Below are 18,831 nucleotides of genomic sequence, written 5' to 3' on the forward strand. Positions count from 1 at the left end.
TTTTTTCTATTTAAAAACTATTCGTTTTTGCCTTCCTTCCTCTTTTGGTTCTCCTCATGTATAAGTAGGAGTACGAGGCGGCAAGGGTAGTGAGCAGGCTCACCTGTGTGCACACACACTCTCAATCACACTCACTCTCACTCACTCACATATCTACACACATACAACCACACAGCCCATGCCCAGGAGCAGCACTACAAATGGTTTTGGATATGTGCTGTACTCTGCCTATCATGAAGCATGCATAATGTACGCCCAGAAATGCTAGAAGGAAGAGCACAGAAAGGGTTAATGGAGAACACATATAGGCAAATATTGTCAACTCTTTTATTCAAATGTTTGGAACTTAAATACAAAATTATCATTAAGTTTTCACAAAATGAGGCATCTGTCGCTTGAAAGGAAAAAAATATTTCAGAAATATGTTTACAGAAATGTAAAAATATTAGGCATTGAGACAGATGTGAACATGTTCAGTAACTTGTCTGGTCTGTCAGTCTTCCTGCAAGCCGAAGATCTTATTGTACTCGCTCAGCATGAGCTCAGCTATCTGGTTTTGGTAGACCATGTGGATCGCCATGTTCCCTGTTTCATTTTCAGATCGCAGAAGGGTGGGTCCAAACACAATCCCTAAGCTTTGTGTGGACATGAGGTTCTTGGAGGCTTTGGCCACTATCCTATGGAAAGAGAGAGAGAGAGAAAGAGAGATTCCATTGGAGTGTGAAATAAAATTGTAGCTACTTTTGAATTATAGAGTTCTGTGTTCTTGGATTCTTTTTCTTTTTAAAATTTCAACTTAAAGAAGGAAAGTAAGGGCAGTGATTGGCTTTGGCGAAACGCAGAATGAAACACAAGCAAAATTTTTTCTAGCTCCAGAAAAACAACAACTACCACAGCAACACTATTTAATCTTCTACTTTTTACGCTTTAGAAATAGAACCTATGACTTTTGGGGAAGAGTTCAATGCCTTGTACAACCTTTTATCCCCATAGAACGTGGCCATTGTTGGTGCTCTATAAATGTTTGTGGAATGAATAAATGAGTAAAATAGACAGCAAAAATTACTGTGGAGAGTCAATAGGATCCAGCCTTTGAAGTGTTTATAGTCAATGGAGGAAACAGGTGAGCCATGCATAAAATATATAAGATTCCAAACACAAAACGTAGAAAAATATATGCATAATTAATAAAGGAGGGTAGACACAAAGACTGAGAAAATAATACATATTTATTGACTAGTGTGAGTAAAGTGTTTCTGAAAATTGCTGTTTGGAAATATGTATTGTAAAGAAGGTGTTCTAGACATTTAGGTATGTGGCAAAATTCTAAATGTCTACATTCATTTTGAGCAGCCAGTTTAGCTCACATCTTAATAAAATGCGAAATCCTGTAGGATCTGTGCAGGGAAAGAGGCCCACTGCAATCAAAGAAATGTTTGCTTGTGTGAGGACTATACAGAGAGCTGGGATACCAATGAAACTTTAGGATGTGGTTTTATTAATGGTACTGTGTTGCCTGCTTCAACACAGGACTCTTAAAAAGAAAATAAAGCCTCATCCTATAAAAATGTAAGACCTTAAAAAAATAGTGCTTATCCTTAAAATTGAAGCCTACTTGGTTTTACCCTAAAACTTGGAAGAGTAAGGTTTTAGTGATATTAAGGAACTAGGGGTACCATAGGGAAGGAAGACAGGGTGCTAAGAAATACTAAACCTGCATTCCACCGGGCATCCCGACTTAAGGGCAATTTGAGCGTAGAGAACAAAGTGAAGCAAAGGAAGACTTTATTGCAAGGCAGTGGGGTCTCCGGTACCAGAGCCCATTGTGGAACATTGGGGAACCAGTTGGACTTTGGAGGACTCTTTGTTTGGCCTTCGTGGACCTATATATCCCTAGTCATTGGAGGCAGGGAGACTTGCTTTATTTGTATCCCTTCACGATTCCAAATCTTTCAAGTACCACTTCTGTGACCAAGAGGCCATCTCCTGAAAGAGATTGAGAAGGACCAAAGCTGTCTATTTGTGACTCCCCACAGCACAAATTCATGGTCAGCAAAATGTCCTTGACCTGATCAATATCAATAATAATCGAGTATTATTCTAAGCAATTTGATTGTCTCACTTAATCTTCATAACAACCCCATGAGGTAGTTTCTATTATTCAGCCCATTTTACAGATGAGGCCAAGAGTGGTGAAGTACCTGATTTCCCATACAGCTGAGGTTCACACCCAGGCAGCCTGGGTCCTGTGTCCATAAAAGCATCATTGCTGTGTTTTGTGTTATGACTGCTATGCTTAATAACTGGGCTGATTCTTCACTCTGCCTTCCTCCACATGATTATCATCAGGTCCTTCCATAAGGGGGTCTGAACTTTTTTCTTTAAAAATTTTTTTATTAAAATGTAGCAAATATACAGTATTATATTAGTTACAGTATTATAACATACACCATAGCTATTCAACATTTATATACCTAAAGAAGTGATCACCTTGGGAAGTCTAGTAACCATCTACAATGTTATTATAATATTATTGGCTATGTCTTCTATACCGTACATTACATCTCCATGACTTATTTATTTTATACCTGGAAATTTGAAGAGGCTCTGAATTTTTATTCCCCACTGTAGAATTGTGATTGACAGCCTGGTTCCAATAGATTTATTGTGGACAAAATGACTCTCAAATTTGGACTGAATATTCAAGATATTCTGCCTCCCATTTTCACTTTCCTTCTGCTTTAAATGGAGAGCATTTGTACCTGTGAGTACTGTTGGCATGGCTACATTTCTGGAAGGGAGTCTCATATTTTTAGAGCACCCGTGAGTTATCTGAGACGCCAAGTTTAAAGTTTGCTTTGGAATATAAGAAACTATGCCACACTGTTGCTACATTTACCAAGTCGGTAGGATGGCTTAAACACATCCTCCTGCCCTGGAGTCGGGGCAAATGGAGCGGGCCTTTGCTTCCCTTTAACATTGACCTTCCCTATTGATCTTGGTTGAAGGTCTGTCTTGAGCTCCTCCCAGACCTCTTTATTATAAAATTTATTAGTAAGATCCACTGCGAAGGAAAACAGGTTTTCTCTTTTGGTTTTAAAGTAATACCTTTTTGTGATACCAGTTCCTTCAATGACTCCACACAACACACACACACACACACACACACACACACACACACACACACACACACATACACACACACATATTGTTAAAAGGCAAATATGGAGAGAGTGTAACTAATCAATTAATTGAGTGCCTATTAAGTAAAAGTTGTTTTAACAACATCACTCACTGATAGTAAAGGTCAAAGTTGATAAGGTTTATCTAGCAAACAGCAGGGCTCAGAGGTCATAGGGTGTGGAGAAGGGAGAATCAACAACCGGAGAGTGTTGAAAGTTTGAAGGTGAATGACTGATATAGGGTGCCTTGGCCAACACTGTAGAGGAAGAACATTAGGACCTGGAGTCCAGGGAGACTGAAAGGGAAAGGGGTGACAGAAAGATAGACTGAGGATTGAAGATACATTTTCCTACTTAATCATGGCTGTAATTTCATTTGGTAACAGGAACAGTGAGCTGTGGGATAGCTGGGAACCAGAATTGCTTCAAACTCACAAAGGTGAGGCTAGCAATCAAGGGAGGTTCAAGAGCTAATTGTTGTGGGGCAGGGCGGGGGGTGGGGGGGTCAGTTGTGGCTTTCATGAGGTTCTGGGGTAGAAGCTGGATGAGGTTTATAGCACCTGGAGGAACTTGGGGGACTGGAGGGGTAATTGAGCTCTCCAGGGCATACCAAAAAGATACAGCAAGTTAGGTTCAGGCCATTGGGGGAGAGAAAGATGGCTGAAACGGGACTAGATTATTTTTCAGTTTCCCCAGAGTTCTTTATATTTTTCTTTCTCAGCCAAAGGCCTGGCTTAGAATCCAGGTTAGGGCCAAATCTAGAGGAAAAAACCAAGACCGAGTTTACATAAAATGGAGAAGAGGCAGCTAGAACTGCATGTCAGCACCCACTTTGGGGAAAGGGTTCGCTCTCTTAGCCAGGGTCATGGAAGAGAACTCCTGTAATGGATTTCTGCATTTCCTAAATTTTTGCAGTTTCCTAAATTTCCTGTAGAAAAAATGTTCACTTTGTGCTTTTTTTTAACACGTATGTAAATATGAAACAATCATTCCATCTCCAACCTGTATCCTTTGTGTCCATTTCTCTGCACACTTTCCATCTGATTTTAATAAAACCAGCTTTAACTTATGAATGCTTTAAACTAATCTTGTTATAAATACATTTTACTAAATGACATATAGTTTTGTATTTTTGTTACATTTGCATTACTGCAGGTTAAATTTTCTTAGCAGCTTGGAATTTTTTCCTAAGTTGGGAAAATCAAGTTACTTGCAATAATTCTTAGAAAAATCAAATGTAGTTAAGAAAGAAAGAAAATGTGAGTGTGTATTATATAGAATATATACTGTCTTACTTGTTCAGTTATAAAATGTGTGCTTGTCATTTTATATATATATATATATGTAAATATATATATATATATATATATATATATGTAAATATATATATATGTGTATATATATATATATATATATATATATTTCATTAGCAATTTATGCTCTAAATATCAACCAACCAGTAGCTGGTGTATTGAGAAATCCATCGATCTTTAGGTTAGAAAAGATGCAGAGAGTGAAGACTAATTTGAGGTAGAAGTCACTAACTACTAAACTATATAATTCATGTAGCTAAGCAAATCTATTTTCTTATCAACATTTAAATTACATTAGATCCCTTTCTAATAAACAGTGTAGATAGACATTTCCAGCAAACAAGGCCCTCAAACTGGGGATGTCTGGGAAAATGTATTAATGCTGTTTTAAACTTCATTATGTAAATGTGAACTCACCTACTCTCTAGCTCAATAGACTCTTAAATAGTTAGGTGGTTGATTTAGGACCACATAGGAAATTAACCACAATTTCAAACTATAGATAGAATACTAACCTACAAAATTATTTAACTCTTAGTTTTTGTTCGTTTGTTTGTTTACCTTAAATCAATGGATATCATAATTTCTACTCTCACTGTGGAGACCAGTTGGGCACTGCATGTACCATTATTTCTGAAATTTTCAATTAGTAAAACACAGAGGAAAAACAGAGACCATTTGAAAGAAACAAAAGCCCTACATGGAAAACAATTCAATCTAGCATCTAAGACAGAAAACTCTCCTGAACAGTTAAGCTGTACTTCTGGTATCTTAGAATGAAGTTGAGTTGTATTACTGGAAGCGCGGAGAGGATCTGATTCAGAAACCGAATCCATTTTTACTATGTGTTTGGCAATACCTCCAGGACAGCCCTCACGAAAGTGAGTTCTGTAAAACACCATTTCTATAACATACTTCACAAAAATAGCATTCTGAAGTAAAATAACTTTTGAAGAAAACCGTATGCCATTTTTTCTTCTTAAAAAGTCACACTGCATGATAGCATTATAAAGGCTCTGACAAGTCCTGCAGAAAGTATTTTTGCTTTTCTTTGTGTGACTCATGTGTTCCCTAACTTACTTGAATGTTGCAGATTCTCCTGAGTGACAACGAGGAAATATTGCTTCATTTGCTTTGCTAAGGGCTTGCTAAATAACTCTGAAAATGTTATGGATTTTACCCTCCTGTGCCACCATGGCCTCAAAACTCCATAGCAACTAACTCAAGAAGTTAGACTATGGCCATTCCTGGCAGGTTCCACCCCTCTGGTAGGGCTTAGATTTTATTAGGCCTTAGATTCTATGACAGTGCTGTAAAATTTGAGCTACAATTTAACGTGTTTTTAGCAAAGAAATGACAAAAATGCTCCTTCTATCACAAAACAAAGGCCAAAAGGCAAAAGAACACATCTGAAGGGGAGTGAAAGCTAAGACATGGCTGAGAGATTAACGTAGAGTGAATTGATGGATGGGCAAGAAAGTGCAAAAACATTTAGACCTTAGATCAATATTTGGAAATTCTTCTATGTGTTTATTTACTCACCATTAATTTACTCTTAAGAAATCCTTAGAGCAAAGATACCTGATTCTTAGCAACATGAAGAGCTCAAAAGTTTAGTGCCTGTGAATGCTTGACTAATAGGAAAAAAGACCCCAAAGCATAACTCTTGAAAAAGGCTATTTATTAATACTGCTTAGTTTAAAATCGCCTGACAAAAATAATTATGATTTTATGAATTTGTTCATGAAATAGCATTTGATATATATTCATTGTAAAAGGAATTCTTATACTGCTAAGCAAAATTCAAGTTTATAAAATCTTGAAGTGGGTAAGAATTCATTTTTCTGGCAAGAGCTTAAAAGGGTGATATACAGTTTACAGCATAAAAAGGAGAGGAAATGCCAGAGCTACTTTTCGTCGGGCCCAAATGGAAGGAGCAATGATCCATCAATTTAAGATTATTTTAGAAACAATCTATAATCCAATGCTACAGATGTTGGACCCCAGACAAAAAAATCCTCGCAGCCTTATGCTGGGTAAGTTTTTCCAAGAGTGAGCTGAATTGCTAACTCAAAAAAATTTCTTAGTTGCTTAAAATCACAGCCAAATGACTCAAACTGAAAGACTGCTTTAGTACAAAACTCAAAATTAATGCTGAATTAAGAAGACCAAAGCATTTAATAATAGTCCAGCTCTAAACAGATATATGGATGCAAACTTCCTTTTAAGTTTGTGCCTCGCTGTTACCATAGTGACTTGCAAAGGAAGTTGAAAGCCACATAATTGCCTGCAGGACAAGTCTCAAGTTATTGGAAGTGTATTAAAAAGTGTTCCCTTCCCTATCTCTGTAATGCTATGATTTTCCAACGCACATAACTTTAAGGTGGTTTAACTTGAACTGGGAGAGGGTGGTGGTAAATGTACTCTTGCCATCAGGTCACACCTGGCTTGCAAAATACAGCTCAGCCACTGTATGTGAAATGTTAATTGTGCCTTTGACCACTTAAGTGAAAGAGGCTGTTAAAAATAGAATAAAATTTCAATGTGCTCAACTTTGGTTTCCTATGTTCTCTAGCTACTTTTGGGGGGAATTCATGCTAACTATACGCTTGTGTGCCTTTAATTTGGACAAACTATACTGCTAACTATACTGGACTTCAAAAAAAAAAAAGATTGGGGACTTAGCAGGAATTCCACCTTCTCCCTTAATGTCATGGCTGTATGTCAGAAAAATCTTCAAATATTGCAAAAGTAGAAGAGTATTCACCAGTGTTTTTGTATTTAACATTAATGTGTTTTAAGGTGGTTGTTTGCTGGTAATTAATCCATTTACATATGTTAATTTATAATTTAAATGGTTTAAATAATTGTGAAGTCTTTAATTTTATATCCAAATATAATATTATTATTATTGTCTAAAATAAGTTAACAACTATCCTCCTACATGGAAATTATTGCTATATTGACATTTTTGCTTTTAAATAATCTTTGAAGCCATGGGTATATAATTCTCTCAAAGCACATTATGGATGAGAAGCTTTATATGGCAGTTGTATATTCATAGCTGACATGGCCTTATTCTTTGCATTTATCAAATATCCTCTTTGCACTGATTTCAGTGCTGAAGATGAAAACATTTGCAATTATTCACTTGTTTCATATTTTAGGGGATTCTAATGTATCTTTTAAAGCAATATTCAGACTGTCTAATAAGTTAGGAGGACTGATAAAGTAAAAAGAGTGAATAGCCCATAGGCTTCAAAGTGACTTATTTCTAGTTGAAATATGTATTCTATAATGTGACCACAACCATAGATAAACTAGGACATCACAATGGCATTCCTTACATAGATAACATCAAAAAGGAACACTAACAGTTATTATTACTTCAAACATATCACAATTTCAAAGACAGATTTAAAAAATCAGTTTTAATTGCTTTTTCTGATTATAAAGTAATACATTCAATTCAAGAGAATTTTAAAAGTTTAGAGAAATATAATAATTTTAAAAAATCCACCAGTAACCATTAACAGTAAGTAATTCAATGTAACCATTATTCATTCATTCATAAAAATCTATTGAGTACCTACTAGGTGTCAGACATTGTTCTGGATGTCAGGGACAGTGCAATGAGTAAAATAGATAAAGTCCTTGCCCATATGAAGCTTAGAATCTAGTGGGAGAATCGACAATGACCAATACATTAAATGATATATAATGTGATTTCAGGCACTGAAGTACATCAAAGAAGACAAAACAGAGAAGTAGTCATTCTTCCACTGACCCTGGGGATCTTTTTAAAAAACCCCTAATGTTCTCAAATCCACCCCCAGAGATTCTGGTTTGCTTATTACGGGTGGGGCCTGGCTGGCAGCAGATAATATAGCCCACAGATAATTCTCATGGGAAGAGAGCGGTGGGAAGTGCTACACATAGCAGACAAGGTGCTCAGAAAGTCCTTCCTAAGGAAAGAACACTTGAGCAGAGACCGGCTTAGGTACACGCACCAGGGGAAGGAGAACTCCAGGCAGGGAAGAGTAGGTAGAAAGCCCTAGTGGTGAGGCTGTGCTTGATGCATGTGAGACTAGAGAGGGGGATGGTGTAGCTGGAGGCGACGTGTGACACGAGACTTTCCGCTGTGATTACAAAATACGGTGAATGCTGCTGCTGCATGCCGTCCATTGGAAAGGCAGGGATGTTCAATATGGGAAGCAGCACATCGAACCTTAATAACAGTGTGTGACAAGTTTCAACTTGTTCAGTGAAGTCAGTTGGGTGTGAGCTATGGTTGAGAGAAGGTGTGTTTTAACTCTCCATTGGGTGCAACCGATCTCATAGATTCATTGCACACACATTTTCAAATACCTAACAGTTAAGTATCGTGACTCATCATTTCCATATCTTCCCCCTCAACCGTAACCTATCGCTAGTCATGTCTGTGACTTAGTACAGTGAAGATGTATTTTATAGCGGCATCTTTGTGTGCCATGAATCTGTGATATCATTTGTGCCCCACAGAGGGTTAAAATGTGTCTTAAAAAAATCTGCCATCATGACAACGCTCCGTCTCAGACATCACTTCTGGTATACAGCAGTTTCTGTCAAATAAAAACATTACAGTGTGTCCTCATCCACCTGATTCTCTGGATCTGGCACCATGCGACTTCTGGCTCTTCCCCAAAGTCAAAATGATTCAGGACATGCAGCCATGACAGCACAACTAAAGACACTCAGAACTGCTTTAGAAAGTGGCAAGAATGATGGGATAAGTGTGTTCAAAGCAAGGGGGAGTATCTTGAGGGATATTAATGGCAATGTGTCTTTTACTGTAATAAATATTTTTAATTTAAACATTCACCATATTTTTTAATCATATCTCATATATCATATTTATTATTTACTTATTACTTTATATAAGACAAAATGGGTTGTACCCTATGATTTCTTAGTATAAGCGAAATTGATATTTAAAGAAATCTTTCCTAGGGCTGGCCGAGTGGCTCAGTTGGTTAAGATCTTGCTCAAGAGCGTGCGCTCTGAGCAATAGGGCCTCCGGTTCGATTCCCAGCCCAAGCTGAGCTGCCACTGAGCTGCCAACAGGTGGCAGAATGGCTCAGCTAAAACAACAACAACAACAAAAAGAAATCTTTCCGTATATTCTTCCTCCACATTTTGGAGTATTGCTTTAGGCAATGGCTCCCAACCAGTGGCAATTTTGCCCTCTCCTCTCCCCTCCATGAGGCATTTGGGGGAGTTGCTACTGGCATCCAGTGGGTACAAGCAAAGGATGCTGCTAAACATTCTACAATCATAGGACAGGCCCTCACAACAAAGAATTATCCAGCTCAATACATCAATAGTGCTGCTGTTGAGAAAACCTGCCTTAGGGTAAAATAGTAGAAATGTAACACCCAGATCAATGATTCTCAAACTTCACTGGTCATGATAATTTGGTAGCCATGTTGAAATAAATTGCTGTGCTCTACCTTCAGATTAATGATTCAGCAAGTCTGGGGAGGGATATGAGAATTTGCATTCCTAGGTTATGATACTGCTCCTCCAGAGGTCACACTTTGAGAACTTGCACCAAATCATAAGTTATGTCTCTTCTTTTCTTAAAATATGATAATGTGAGATCAGTTTGCACATTCCATTCCACTGCATGTAACATGTAGCCCTGTTATCATTATCATTTGGTATTATTCTTTTTAAAACAATTGCCAATTTGATAGGTGAAAAACGGTCTGTCATTCTTTGAATTTTGGATTCCTTGAGTTAGGGAAAAGAGGAAAAAAGTAAAAAAACAGAAAAACAGACATATGGATTTTTCTCTTCTGTGAATAGCTGTTCCTATCTCCTGCCCCTTGCCTATTGAGAGCTTATCATTGTTTGCTTAATCCATTTTATTTATTTTGTATAATAAAACAAATACATAGTCTGAAAAAAATGTACTAATCAGGAGAAAAGAGGCAGTATAACAAAGAAGGAAAAGGGAAAGGAAAATGGGATTTCAGACAGGTGATCATGAAAGAAGTCTAAGGAGATCATGTTTTGAATCATGCATGCTAATCATATTGATCTGAATATTCAACATACATCTAATATAATTTGCTCTAAATTACTACCCAAACATTTTTCTCAAATAGATCATAAACCTTTTCTGATGAGTCTTTAAAATAAAGATCAGATCAACCTAAAAAAAAAAAGCAAAATCCTCCCACTCCCTATTCAAGCTCCTTCATGATAATTATAATTAACAGATGAGTGTTCCTTCTGGATGTTTTGCTATCTATCTATCCATCTACCTATCTTCATATATATATATATTTTTTTTCTTTTAAAAAATGAGATAAAAATGAGATACAGTTTGCTGTTTTCCCCCTTAGATATATATCATGGGCATCTTTCCAAGTCAGTACATATAAAAATACTTTATCCTTTTAAAAAAAATTGTGAAATTTCATAGCTTGGACATACCTTAATTTATTTAACCATTTCCCTGCTGGGGGACTTTTAGGTTGCTTCTACTTCTTTGCTTTTATAGACAATGCTACAATGAATATCCTTGCATATATAGATTTTTGAGTTGTTTATTAAGAAGCATAATGTTTCATTATTTTTGTTGTACTCATAGTCTCTCAATTCTTTTGTTCCTTAATTTTATTTATTTAAGTTTTTATGTGGTCACATCTAGCACTATTTCTTTTGGCATTTCTACCATTGTTTTTGTTATTATAAAATCTATCTATTGAAAGAGATTAGATAAATATCATCAATGTTTTCTCCTAGTTTTTTTTAATGATTACATTTTCATATTCTCTGATTCATCTTAAATATATTTTATTGTGTGAAATGTGATGGTAGTCTAAATTAATTTTTCTCCAAAAGCGAGCTGATTTCCCCAATAACATTTGTTAAATAAGTAACTCATTCTCCATTTATTTGTAATGCTACATTTTTGTGCAGTTTCTTACACTCATAGATACACACGCCTGGTATATCCCACTCTGCTGATAGTTCTGTGTGTAGTCTGAACTAGTACTTTGTTGATTAAATTATTTTAACTTTAATATATATTAAGAACATTCCTCCCATTTTCTTTTTCAGGTGTGAAAGAAAATTTTCAGATGAATTTTTTCAAATGGACAAAATGAACCTAAAGAAATTGATAATTTGATCAAAGCCACATAGTAAGTGGATGCACCTAGATTAAGATGCAGATCTTTATTATTCTGGGATGTAGATTTTTTTTTTCACCAAATAACTAAGATTCAAGAATTTTGCACTTGAAATTAAGGGTTCCCTAATTGTAATGCCTGGGGCCTGAGGAAGACTTGAAAGAGAAGTGAGTCAGAGAATCAGCAAGAAGTCACCCAATTCACATCCTAGGCTATATTTACAAAAATGACAAGGGTATTAAGATGGATGAAAAGCCAAATTAATACATATTACCTTTTTCTCTAGATTCACAGTACTTTAAATTTTGGAAAGCATTCCTTTCTCATTGTGAATGGAACTGCACCATTGGTGAGACAGGCTGAGAATTTCAGCTGTGATTTCCCTTAGGTGTTCTCTCCCAAACTTTAAGGTGGTTTTACCCATCCACATTTGACCACCCCAGCAGTAAAAGAAGTCTTACTTTTTAATTCCTCGAGTTCTGCTGACCTACCAGTACCACTTATAATCACAGCACCCTGGAAGACTTGCCCTGGAAGATTTAGGGGAGAAAGGCTAGGAAATATATTTCATGACGGTAGTATTTTTAGAAAGGAAAAAATTATTCGATTGTCATTACTCTCTACTCAGAATTTGTTCAATCAGTCCACGAAAAAACTAGTATGTGCTAGCAAAATTTTATTTAGACTATTGGAGGTTGTGCATGGACCAGCATTAATTAGGCCAAGTAGAATAAGGCACTTAATTTAAGATATTATTGAAAACATAGAATTTAAATATTTGCCTTATGATGTTAGATAAAACTAATAGGAAAACTATCAATATGCAAAGTCAGAATTCACCAACCTCTCTTTTTATTTTTCCTGTTCACATAGGAGAGAATAGCTATTTCATTTCCCACTGAGGGCATCTACATCAAACCTTCAACAGTTATTTGAAAATTGTCTCATTTCAAAGGTCCCAGAATAGTTGAAAGAAAATCAGATGTAATTTGGGTATTGCCATTCAATTGTCCATCCTTAATTTTACTTCCTAAGGAAAATTAAGTTATACATATGGTGACTTGACTTTAGGAGAGACACTACATAACACCAAGAAACACCTGGATAGCACCAAGGTGAATGTGCCCAGCAGAGGGACGCTTTCCTCAATGGTGGAGCAAAGAACTGAAGGAGTTTGATTTGGAAAAAAAACAATTAGAAAAGTCATGATGACTAAATGCAAAAAGCCATGAAATGGGAGAAAAAGTCAACTGTCCTCTTGCAAATCCAGTTCCTGAAATTGGCCCCGAGAGCAATTTCACCTTCCTTTGAAGAATCAGAGTTGGGAAAATAGGGTGCCTCAAAGGATTCATATTTATTATAGAAAGTTTAGAAAATGCAGATAAATCAAAATAGAAAATGAAAATCCCTCATAATCCCATCACTTAGATATTACTACTATTGCTACTTGGTTGGTATAGATTTTTCTATATGAATACTGGAAAGGTACTGGGGGAATCTATCAAGGTTATTCAATATTCTTTGCATAAAAAGGTCATGAGTTCTCTATCAGGAGGCATTTAGAGGTGTCTGAGATTTCTGGATTAGAAGGCAAGTTGAATGACATTTAAAATATAGCCTAGGCTCCCAGATTAATGATGAAAGAATGGACATTCTAGGGAAGTCAAACTATCATCTGAGACGAGGTAGGATAATGTGTAATAACCGAGGTTTCATTCCCGCCCTTCCTTATACCTCTTGCCTTTCCCCAAGGTTTACTCAGCAGAATTTTTTGATTTCAGTGGAGGGATGGTACAGAAGCAAAGCAGAGAAAGTGCTTTGGATTTTTGCAAGCTACAGCATTTAAATGGCTGAGGAGTGTACCTTTGAGTTTCAAAAGCGTAAGTGTCCAAGAACTCAGAGTTGCAGCTATGGCTTAAGCAATAAATTGGAAGGTAGATGAAGAGCCAGGCTACCCCGCTGCCAGACAAAAGAAAGATTTTCAGGACTGGAAGAAGGAGCGTTAGGTTGAAGAGAGCTAAGACGTTGGTGATGTCCCATGGAAGAGGTGAGTCCTGACCCCTTTCCACCCCACTTTCCCGGGGATACAGGCTGTTAGAAGGTTTGAGGATTCTGAGATCAAAATGGACTATACTCTTCTCCTTGGGGAAAACCTAGGGATATAGCAAGATTCCAGAGTTACTCAAGTTCAGTATGTTAGGAATAGTTCAATAGAAATCACTGCATGGTATATGCAGGCAAAGGTGACATTAAGATAACTTACAGAGTTCTGCCTGAATAGTGACTGAAACCCAGACCTGGGATTCGAAGTTGAGGATGATGACAAAAAACAGAAGAGAAAGAAGACCAGCCTGGACAGGTGACATAAGCCAGATACTTTCTACTCTGCTTATCTGCCTTATTGTCTTTCTTCAGTAGAATGTAAGCAAATTGAGCATCAGAACTTTGTTTTTGTTTAAGGTAGTATCCCTAGATCAAGATTAGTGTTTGGCTCATAGCACTAGGTGCTCAATAAATATTTATTGAAATATGGTATAAATTGATGTGCTCCCTGTCCACCACCAAATGCTTGGGCCATATGTAGCTCTCCAGAACTAGAAATGGGCCAGGAAAATGTCTAGAAGTCACCCTAAATTGACTAGATTGAAGCCATTTAGAAGAATGGGACTTGATGGAGAAATTAGTTTCAGTTATGGCACAATAACTGTATGTCTCACACACCGGAGTTTCATACCTACTTTGTGATAATGAAAATGTGAAGGCAGAGATGAAGAGAGCTAGTATTTCTTGAGAACTTGTGAGGGATCTGTAATCGTGCAGGGTCCCTTTCCTACCTATGTACTATCTGACAATGAGTTTCCTACATGTATACCCAGTTTGAACAAAACTGGTGAGAGGAGTTTAAAATAGAATGTAATTTTTGTCTGGTTTAAACTATACATAGTGGAAGTTAAAGAAAGTGACACCATTTTTCTCGGTCATCTAAAACCATTCCACCTACTGTGGGACAATGGACTCATGGACTCCAGAGCTCCCAGTGTGGTTGGCTGAGACTCAGTTGGGTCCACATCTCAGTTTCTTCCTCTGCCCAATCACATTGCCACCCACTCCCTTCCATGGGGTTAATAAACACCCAGCATGTCAAACTCTGTTTCAGGGTCTGCTTCTACAGAACTTAATCCATGATTATTGGTTCCAGGAATGGTCCAGGAAAGCCAGCAAAAATGAGGATTTGGCGTTGGGTTACTTGGTGGCTGGCTGGCAGTGAGGGTCTGTCAATGGTGGCAGGCAAATACAGTTGGGTTTTGGCACAAGGTGGCAGTCCAATTGTTAAAACTCTCACTGGTGGTAAATTGAGATGTTATGTCCGTGGAGAAGAGACTAGTAGTTTGCGTAATGTATTAGGCATTTAAAAATAATGGTTGGAGGTTGTGGATAGTAGCTACAAGGTCAATGAGATTGAAGGGCTATTGTTAAGCACAACTGATACTCCACAAAACAAGTTGTTTGCAATTACAGGGGCCTTTACTCTGTAAATCAGGTTGGCTGCAGGATAGCCCATTACAGAACTAGGCTCAACAGCAACAGTGGAGATGGTAAGACAGTGAACTAATAGAGATCAGGTGGTGGGCTTCATTGCTAGAAGCCAGGTAGATGCAATTATAATAATAAGCATGAGGGACAGCCAAGGGAACTTGATTCACAGAGAGCTATGAAGATTGTTAATAGAACACGGCATCTGCCAGGAGCAAAATAAATAGGCAGCCAACAAGGAACCTATTGAGCTTGTATCACTGTATTAGAATAATACATCTAGTCATTGTTTTATAAGCTACTGCTGCTTCCTGGCACTTGGGGCTTCTTGGGTCCAGTGATCAGCAGGCAAGGAGAAGAGTGACCACCTAGCCAGGGGTTATGAATCCTTATCAAGTGGAGGAGGTAGGGTTGCTGTTACACAAGGAGGAGAAGGGATAATATGTGTGGCATCCTAATGATTTACATGGAGCCTCCAAGTTCTCTATCACCCAGTTTTTATGGTTAATGAAGAGAGCAGAAATTCTTGTCTGAGACATGGTGATTAGGAGCTTGGACCCCTCGGGGATGAGGAGGGGAGTCACTGCATTGGGTGAGCTACCGTGATCTGCAGAGGCAATAACTGAGGGGGAGGGACATCTAGAATGGATAGTGGAAGAAGGAGATGATGAGTGTGAGTCATGGGCTCAGGTCCGGCTTCAGCTGCAGGGCTTGAGTTTGTCCTACTAAAGCCTCCTCTTCAAAGGCTTCCTTGGGAAGTGAGGCCTTCTGGAGGCTTGGGGGAGCAGTTCCCCAAACATACATAAAGAATGGAGCAGAGTGGCAACAAAAGGTGGACTCTGGTGGACATGAGATAGTCTGCTCCAATGTCTTTTTCAAGAAGAACTTGTTACTTGTTAGTCAGCAATCAGCTTCAGCAGTCAGCCTCCACAAGGTTTCCCTCAGCTGAAGAGAGAGAGCCTCACCCCAACAGACTCTGGGAGACAGCCTACAGCCAGTAACAAATCACAGTGGGTGTAGGAAGGCTGAGTCATTTTGGTCCACCTGGAGACGACGCTGATGGGCCATAGATGCCCCAGAGCTCCTGTGGGTTGACCAGGCTTTGTTGGGCCCACATCCTAGTTTGACTTCTCTTTCTTCCCCATCCCACTTTACTCCTCCTTCTGTTGGTGTGTTTAGATAACTGGTGCCAGGTTAAATTCAACCTGAGATGGTACCCATGAGCACTGCGGAATCAGAGAAACTCTAGTAGAGAAAGAACTGGCTTGTGAAAGATGAGACCTGAAATCTAGTGTTGAATCTAGCCACGGCCAGCTCTGGGTTTATTAATTATTTCTTTCCACTCCAAATTTATATTTTATCATCAAAAAAGCCAGGATAAAAACCATCATGCTTTATGTATAGTACTTTATATCTTCTAAATTTGTTCTGGTCATTCTAGAGCAGAGATTCTCAGTCCTTGCTGTATCTTGGTATCTGTGGACCATTAAAAACCATATGAATGTCGGGGACTCACCCATAGGGAGATTCTGTTGCAATTGGTTTGCAGTGAGGTCTGGACTTGGTAAAAAACTCTGAGTGTTTTTCTATTGCACCAGGGGAGAGAACCATGGCTCTAGGAAAAACCTGTCATCTGTAACCTCAGAATCTTAAATTCTTATTCCCCATGTATTGACTGTATGGTCTTAGATAGGCCTTAGCAGTTCTCTGAGCCTCAGTTTTTTTTGTCCCAAAAGTGAAGTTAATGGCAAAACTGACCTCATGATTTGTTTTGAAGGTAAAGTAACAAACGTGTGTAAAACCTTTTCCAAATTATAGAAACATTAATTTTTATTATATGTGGTTAAATTTGCCTCTGTCAATTGTTATTTTATAAACAACAACAAAAACAGGAGACTAAGCGTCATTGGCTTTCTACTCTGGCTAGAGCTTTTTAAAAAGCAAAAGGATCCCACAGATATTCTTATTTAGCCCAGGTCTCTGAGTTTCTAAGAAAACTTCATAGGCAAATCTGGTGTGTACCCAGGTTTAAAGACTTCTTGGTTAAATGACCTGTCCAAAACTCACCAAGCCAATTAAGTCAAAAAGCTGAGACTCAAACCTGGACCTTTCTATGTCTCTCTCCTGTTTTATCTGCTATTATTCATGCTGAGTTTTCATTCTTGCACATAAGTCTTATCATAACATCATATGTTAGCCATAAAATATAATAATAGAGATAAGAGGGATTTAGAATTTAAAACATTGTATAAATATAATGTGCTATGATTATTAAATATTAAAATAATTACTTCTATCCCATTAGAACTAAGCCATATGATTTGTGTGCTTTTAGTAAGTGACGAGTAAAACTCTGTAGGTAGCATAAGATATTTTTAAGATTTTATGAACTAAGCATAAATTAAACAAAGTGACACCAAGGCTGAAAGAATGGAAGCAAGCACAAAATGAAACATTTCAGTGAATTCATAATAGAGTAATGTACTGCTACTGGACTTTTCCCCTATCTTGAACACGCTGACTTAATTTGGCATCATGAAGGAAGAGAACAGGATAAAGACAGAGAGAAGGATACATAGAGAAATGAAGATCATTTTAGTGTGATAATGACCAGGCCATTCATATTTCTCATATAGCCTGGAAACAATTTCATACTTATTGGAAGATGTGACCTTTAAATGTTCCTTACTTGCAAAAAGACAAATATTCTGGAAGCCGGGTGTTAGCTTGTGGAGTCATCTGTCCTGCCTGCCCTTGGATTGGAGGCTACTACTGGGAGGGTGCAAAGTGTAGACGAGCAAATGTGTTATGTATTCTTTCCATTTGCAGACTTCAGGGTAAGCTTGCTTTAACAGCTCTCTGATTTCTTTAACATAGCAAATCTTTAATCAGTCTAGATATGTTAAAATGTGATCTTTTACAGTGAATTGACCTGAGTTGAGTACTTGAGTTGCAATGTGTATATTTCCCCCTCAAAAGCTGACTTGAAGGAGAAAAAAAAATCAGATATTCTATGATATACTTTGCCTTAGTGACAAGATGTTTTGGGGGAAATCATCCAAGCTTGAAATAAAATCTTTATTGAAAGTAATTCTACATTCATGCTAGTCAGATACATTGTAGGATTAGACCAGATATCCCAGGGGAAAACTATGGTATATGCACCAGGCAGAGTTGATTATTTGGACCTCCTGTCAGTTTTTAACTTCCTGACAATGGCTGAAGCCTTCACAGCCGCTAGAACTTTGTTTTCATCTTTATTTTGAAAGAAAGTTAATACGCTTTACCTTAACTATACCAAATGTACTGGAAAATAACCCAGTAATAAGGTACACCCCACCTACCAAGTGATATCTGTATGTAGAGAACATTTAGCTATGCATTTTAAGGAAACAAATACAAGCAGCAAATGACTGAAAGATATTGTGATTATTTTTTCTGCTTGAACTTTTAAATTTTCCTGGCAAAGCCTCCTGTGTGCTGTCTTAAAAATCAACATGTATACATAATCATGGAGCCAAGTAAATGGCTTTCATTGTAAATTCTCTTCAAACAGCAGGGCAACCTTTATTATTGTTATTAATTATTATTAGATGAATTCATTTATCAATGTTATTTGGT

The 18,831-nt window shown here is 37.5% G+C and overlaps 1 protein-coding gene across 2 annotated transcripts in view; it reads right to left on the reverse strand.

Moving 5' to 3' along the window:
• Nucleotides 1–313: 313 nt before the first annotated feature.
• Nucleotides 314–18,831, reverse strand: part of ARHGAP15 (Rho GTPase activating protein 15) — a 652,765-nt gene continuing 634,247 nt past the window's right edge. The window contains exon 14 of one of the 2 annotated variants that reach the window (XM_019625987.1): nucleotides 314–677. In XM_019625987.1, coding sequence (XP_019481532.1) covers nucleotides 494–677 — 184 coding nt within the window. In that variant the 3' untranslated portion in view covers nucleotides 314–493. The remainder of the gene's footprint in view (nucleotides 678–18,831) is intronic. The other variant, XM_019625988.1, reaches the window with a different exon arrangement.

The sequence above is a fragment of the Hipposideros armiger genome, unplaced genomic scaffold, assembly GCF_001890085.2.
Source record: "Hipposideros armiger isolate ML-2016 unplaced genomic scaffold, ASM189008v1 scaffold_649, whole genome shotgun sequence".
NCBI classification, from domain to species: Eukaryota; Metazoa; Chordata; class Mammalia; order Chiroptera; family Hipposideridae; genus Hipposideros; species Hipposideros armiger.